The sequence below is a fragment of the Corticium candelabrum genome, chromosome 7 (genome assembly GCF_963422355.1).
Source record: "Corticium candelabrum chromosome 7, ooCorCand1.1, whole genome shotgun sequence".
NCBI classification, from domain to species: domain Eukaryota; kingdom Metazoa; phylum Porifera; class Homoscleromorpha; order Homosclerophorida; family Plakinidae; genus Corticium; species Corticium candelabrum.
In genome coordinates, this window is record NC_085091.1 from 3,519,400 (window position 1) to 3,526,206 (window position 6,807).

Here is a 6,807-nt window from a genome sequence, read left to right on the forward strand (position 1 = left end):
AACATGCCTGGGTATACTGGGTACGACACTGTTGCTATACGCCATGCCAAATAGTTTCCCGTTTTACGCCACGAAAGCGGGAGGCAGAAAGCGCGAAGCGGATATCTATAACATGCTTTCACGATTTCACTGTTGAGATTAGAAGTTACAGACCTAAATTAGGAAGAGTTCAGGTTGATTTACGTCAACCATAGAAAGTTACAGTCACATGCATGATCAGAAGAACTAGCGAGAACCTCTAGACTGATGTCGTACTGACAAACGTCTTGACGTGACGTTCTATAGACACTATTGAACTGTTTGCATTTCAAATGATTGCACTACAGAAACATTACTATCAAACATTAATAAAAAATAAAAATTACCGACAAAACGCGTCTATTTCATCACTAAAGCGATAATCAGAAACATTAAAATAGACAGCTACAAATTGGTATTTTTTCGTCCTTTTGAGTTGTTTTGGTAGTTTACATTCACCTTGTAGTTTTACGCTAGGCACGTCTTCTGATGGAGACACAAGATACTTTACGTTATGATAGATTGCACAAAGATAAAACGTTTCCATATTTGAAGAACCGCCATTATTGATTCTTTTATACAAAAACTTTGTCGATTTCTTACTCTGTAAACAAAAATTGATTAAGACCACTGTATTGATGTCAACAAACCATGAAGTTCAATTTACTTACAGATATATAAAGTTGTTTGTTTTTTCCAAAAGATAAGTATTTTCCTGCAAGTGTTTTCCAGAACTTGCATTTTTCGTGCTTTTTACCGCAAACATTGCCATCGTCAGCATTGACATCGTCATCAGCGAGTTCGACATCAGTGAATAGAGATTTTAATGTGATTGGGTGTCTCGTGGTATTCTTTAGAGAAAGAGAATCGTTGTCGTGTTCGATCGCGAGCGCTCTATCAATATTTGACGATGAATTGGCCATCAATGCCTTGTAACGTTGGCCACAGATCATCTTTTTGCTCTGTTAATTAAATTAAATAATAATTTTTAAAACAATTTTCCAGAGCGAAGGTTAAGTGGATGAGAAACAAAATTTGTAGACATTGGAAATATAGCATAATAATTAGCATGTGACAGTTGTGTGTGTGTGTGTGTGTGTGTGTGTGTGTGTGTGTGTGTGTGTGTGTGTGTGTGTGTGTGTGTGTGTGTGTGTGTGTGTGTGTGTGTGTGTGAATTAATGAAAGCGCTAAGTACGAGATCATTCTTACTACACATCCATGTCCTCTTTGAACGAATCCAAAACTGAACAATAAAATCAAAATGATAAGAAAATTTCTCCAGCAGACTAAACTACAGTTGTTTGATTCTGCCATCCGAATTGTTACAGTTCGACGTTGAAATACCAACTATTCTTGCTTTGACCAATAGTAGCTGATGAACAGAGACGCGAAGACGACGCTTATATAGCATTCGTAGAGTCAGGAACCGGCAGGAGGATACATGGAAAGTTCGATGAGGTTCGCTGTGTAGGTGAGTAAGAATGTGACACTAGCCTACGGACACTCCGCATCATTTCGCTGGACTAGGTTAGATTCGCAGATTGTGGAAGAGAACCTTTGACCTTACTGTTAGACCGGAAGTTTCTTGTTGCAAAGCAAGGACGCCGATCGTTTTATCTCGCTTTTAAATGTAAATTTAGACTTAGAAATTGGACACAACCAACACAATAAACGTTGTCTGTTGTTTAGGCAGCGCGTCTAGCTGCTAGCAAACCGTTGCAGGAGAAACTCGATACCTTGTGGTCGCTCTATACGCATGCCGTGTACGTCAAACCTTCAGGCACTTCCGTGGTTTCACAGGCCTCTCCCTGTATTCCAGAAATAGGACTAAATAATTGTAACTGAAACAACTCTACAATTTGCAGTCTATAGCTTGCTCTCAGAAAAGTTTAGTTTTGTTCTCTAGCGTCATGCAACCAGTATGACACCGCTAAGCATGCAACCCTACGAGACCGTGGTCTCCCTAATTAGTAGGTGTGGTCTTTTAGAAGTGCAAGTGAAACCCTAGCAGATGGGACTTCCCAATTGAAGGTCCTAGCGTCAGCTATCGGAAAATATGAAAAAATAACAGAAGTTGGCACCTGTCGCTATGGCGCTCAAATTGAGCATCACTGAAAATACAGTAAATGCAAGATTGTTTGTGCGCCAGATTATTTTTTGCAGACAGAGAGACAGTCAGGCACGCACGGTCGACGTCGCACAACACACACACACACACACACACACACACACACACACACACACACACACACACACACACACACACACACACACACACACACACACACACACACACACAGACACAGACACAGACACACACACACACACACACACACACACACACACACACACACACACACACACACACACACACACACACACACACACACACACACACACACACACCGAACATTCCTGTCAATATTTTAAATTTTACAGCACACTTGTATAGTATTCAGGAGCGGATCCAAAGGTTCACTACTAGTCTCTTGCACAGCCCCTCCTAACGCGCGCGCGAGGAGCGGAGAGGGGGCGGTGCCCGCACGCGTCTGTGATGTCACTCGACACTCCGTGAAGTTGAGACGTCAGACGTTTGCATGCGCATTGTTCCGTAGAGTGTACCTAGCAGATCATGTAGTTTACTGAGGAGATCGAAAAGTAGCAGTCATTCTCTCATACAAGGATAAGAGCTTCAGATTCAGTTGGCAAGCTAGCGCGGAATGCGTCAATAGTCAAGGTAACGTGCGTTGTATTGGCGCAGCATCATCTAAGTTTCACGTCGTGATCATAAACTGCGAAACTTCCTGGGTCTGGTGAGTCTGGTAGTCTATATAGTCTGGTAGGTCACCTCATCGTCATCACGTAACTTCTAGCCTGTGAGTCGAGTCCTAGCTGCGCGTACCGTATAAACTTCCTGGGTCTAGGTCTACGGACCGATAGAGTAGTGTCAACTCTGATTACCAATGCATGTACAACGTACGTCACCTTGACCATTTGAAAGCGCTTACGGCATTCTCATTCCGCGCTAGCTTAGGCTTGCATCTGAATCTCAGGTTCTTACCCTTGTATGAGGGAATGACTGTTAGTTTTCGGTCTCCTCAGTCTCAGTCCTCTTCTAGTGAACTACATGATCTGCTTGGTACACTCTACGGAACAATGCGCATGCGAACGTATGACGCCATAGTATGGCGTGCCATTTGTGTCAAAATTAGACAATGAGATGAGGCGATGAGACAATGAGATGAGGCGATAAGACAATGAGATGAGGCGATGAGACCATGCGATGAGACCATGCGATGAGACCATGCGATGAGACCATGCGATGAGACCATGCGATGAGACCATGCGATGAGACCATGCGATGAGACCATGCGATGAGACCATGCGATGAGACCATGCGATGAGACCATGCGATGAGACCATGCGATGAGACCATGCGATGAGACCATGCGATGAGACCGCAATATGAGACGGCATCAATATGAGATTACCGCAGATTACCGCATGTCGCTACTACACAGCTGTATGGGACTGGGGAGACTGCATTACTACATAATTATATTTTATCTACTACAGAGAATCTAGTTTTTGAAGATTTTTTTACTCGTGTTCTTGTGTGATTGCATCAAGGCTGCGTTTTTGAGCTCCACAAAACCAATTGAAGTGCCTACTCTCCCACTTTTCTAAATCTAGACAACACATGCAGTATGTAGTCTTTGGTATCCGGTTGGAGAGTTACAACATGTCGTATATATCTTGTACGAGTTAGACACTCGCTGCAAATCACTATTTCTAGACTACAATTGATTGTCGAAACACATCTAGATGGAGACCTCGTGTAATTGCCTCTCGGGAAATCCCCTTACACGTGTAGAACACCTAGTAGATCGACTCCTTCCCTATAAAGCCTATATAATCTCTGACACAACTTCACGGATTTGCGTACAATGATAGTCAGCGTGCACACATGTACACATATATACTTACGTCGTCTACCACTTATGTGCATATAGATGGTGGATTTTTCATGATGCACTCGGTCAACTAGTAATTTTGGGTGTAGTCAACGACGTCGAGTCTGCATTGAGAAGCTACGAGTGCAAAACAACAGCAAAACAACACGAGAGCGCAAACTCTGAAATGAAGATAGGAAAATAAATTTTAAAAAAAGGTATTTAAAAATTAAACGTAAGTATTGCAGCAACATTTCAAATTTAATTTTTTAATTTTAAAATACTATTCTTAGCATTAAATTAATTGAATATTGCAATGAGAAGAGGCAATGAGACAATGAGACGAGGCGATGAAATGAGACTGCAATATGAGATTACTAGAAGAGGTCATGCAGCTACATCGTTTATATTTTTCTACAAAAATTTATTTTTAAAAAGTCTAATTACAATTACAATTATTCTTTTCAATAATTATAATTATAAGAGATAATGATAATTAGATTTCTACGCTTGTGTGTTTGCTTTAGAAACCAAGCGAGTACCTATACGCCCACGGTTTTAGACTACGCACAAGTAGCTAAAACATGCTGTATCTTGACACTCGCTGCAGCTTATTCTATTTCCTTAGAATCGCGCGTACGTATGTCTAAATTATTGCCTCTCGGGAAATCCCCTTACATGTGTCACAGGATACATTAGCTAATATAGGAACGCTTTCTACATGCTAATAACCACAGTCGTCCTATTCCCAGAATGAACCTAGACGTATAATCTCACGGATTTTCACACCCTAGTCAGCGTTCACACTCTTCGTTGTCTGAGCAAGCGATGTCTGCTGTTTCTCACTCACCGTATTTGAGTCTGCGGCTAACTAAAAATTGTGATCCGCCTGCGAATTAACTCTTTCCCAATTTTGGGTCTGGAAGTGCGCGAAATCTAGAGTGTCGTACAGATGACAGGCGAAATTTACATGTGAACGCTAACTAGACCCGGCTGCCCATCGCCAAACCGTGTAAGTGCACATGCATCGAGTCTCAAATAACTTTGTGATGACATTCTAATCGTCACAGGGAGCGATGTTGAAAACCATATAATTTTATAGTACATCAATTTCAATGTCAGCTAGTCACGTACCTCTTAAAATCAACCTTTATTATCTAGATATTTCTGTAGTCTAGCACAACCATAGATTAACTATCAAGCATCGAAAGGTAACAGAAACTTTAAACTAGTGCAAAATTCAAAAAAGGTCTTGTTAGACAATTTCTTATTGTATTCTAACACAATAATCATAGAACCAAACATGCATCTACTAAAAGCCTAGTCAAATCTAGCAAAGAAAGTAGTGCAAAATTTATGTGTCATATTTATACAATTCCAAAACCCATTGATTGAAGTTCAGTGGCTGTTCTGAGAGCGTCAGAAAACTCGTCATATAAGGTGCAGTTAATAGGGAGCTCCAATATCATTGCACACGTCGAGCAGTTTGGATAACGTGACCGGATACTTGAAACTGTGATGCTATCCGGCATCTGGAATCCCATCGGAGGGACTGCTGACACTCCACTGACAAACTGCAGCAGCAAACGAAGGTGTTTCTCATCTGTTTCAACAAAAACTGGGTAAAATAGTAGATGCATATTTATACAGCTAGCCTAGCTAGCTAGACTAAAAAGACCAAGTAATCATGCAGTTGCGTCAATGATTAAAAAGCATGTTACATACCTGCTTCTAAGACGTACCGCTGAAAGTAATCCTTCAAATGTTGAGGTAACGTATTTTCATACGTCACAAGCTTAAGAAATTCAGAGGCTACGAGTGGCACTTGACCTTCGTTTGTAAATAGGCTCGACATTACTTTCCCATGCTCCTTTACCATCGTGCAGATTTCAGGTCCGAGTCCTGCTATGACTTGATCGATTTCTGAACGTCTGCTCAAAATTATCTCATGCACAAGCAGGCTGCGAACAGCTTCTCCATGATTTTCTTTAGTAAGTCGTTAAGGATAGCCAGCTGCAATAACAGAATCTTGTAACACTGTTACATGAGTTTCAAATTCTTCATTTGAAATGTCTTGTCTTCCAATCTAATAAGCAATACATTAGATATCAACTTGTAATACAATAAACAATTAATAAATAAAATAAACAATTATTAAATTTAGAAACTATTATTACCTGCTTAGCAGAGTGAGCAACAGCTGAGTCTGGAATGTCATCAGGCGTTGCAAGAGCATACACATCATCTAGGTCTTGAGTTTGTAAGTATGCGTAAAACGCACTCGAGAACATCGGAAAGCCCGGTCCTCCTTGAACAATAGACGCTGCAATCATATTGCCAGCAAACTTGAACATTCCTCCCATGAAAGCGTCGATGTTGTGAATTGGCAGTATATGACCAGCCTTACCCTCGAAGAGACGAAAAGGAGTATCCGGAGCAATTAAGCTACGCAAAAGCACAGTAAAAAAACTCTCGCCTTGGGCCTCCTCCATCAACAGCTGGTTCGTTCTCAAAACGAACTCTAAATGTGCTTCGTATGTCAAACTTCTTGCTTTTAAAAAAGGCGACTGTGTCAGTTAGTATGCTGTCTCTTGCGACAGCTATTCTTGTTGCTGGCAAAGTACCGAGATCGGGGCAATAGCTTTCCAAGAGATCAGACAAATCACCCACTTCATCGGTGTAGACTGTTTGTGCTGTTGGGCTCTGTATGCATAGAAAGATCAATACGTTCTATCTTAGAAATTTAGTTTTGAGTTTACCTGTGGAATAAGTCCATCCAGCACAGCTTCTACAGCGCTCTCAACGGTAGAAAAATTGTGAATCGCTCTTTTCAGAA

General features: G+C 41.1%; 1 protein-coding gene across 1 annotated transcript; it reads right to left on the reverse strand.

Annotated features, from left to right (window-relative positions):
* Nucleotides 1–281: 281 nt before the first annotated feature.
* On the reverse strand, nucleotides 282–1,426 carry LOC134182721 (uncharacterized). The gene is made up of 3 exons (XM_062650154.1): nucleotides 1,228–1,426; nucleotides 690–980; nucleotides 282–622 (listed from the first exon to the last, which is right to left on the reverse strand). The coding sequence occupies exons 1-3, from the start codon at nucleotides 1,330–1,332 to the stop codon at nucleotides 362–364; spliced, it is 657 nt and encodes a 218-aa protein (XP_062506138.1). The 5' UTR covers nucleotides 1,333–1,426; the 3' UTR covers nucleotides 282–361.
* Nucleotides 1,427–6,807: the final 5,381 nt, after the last annotated feature.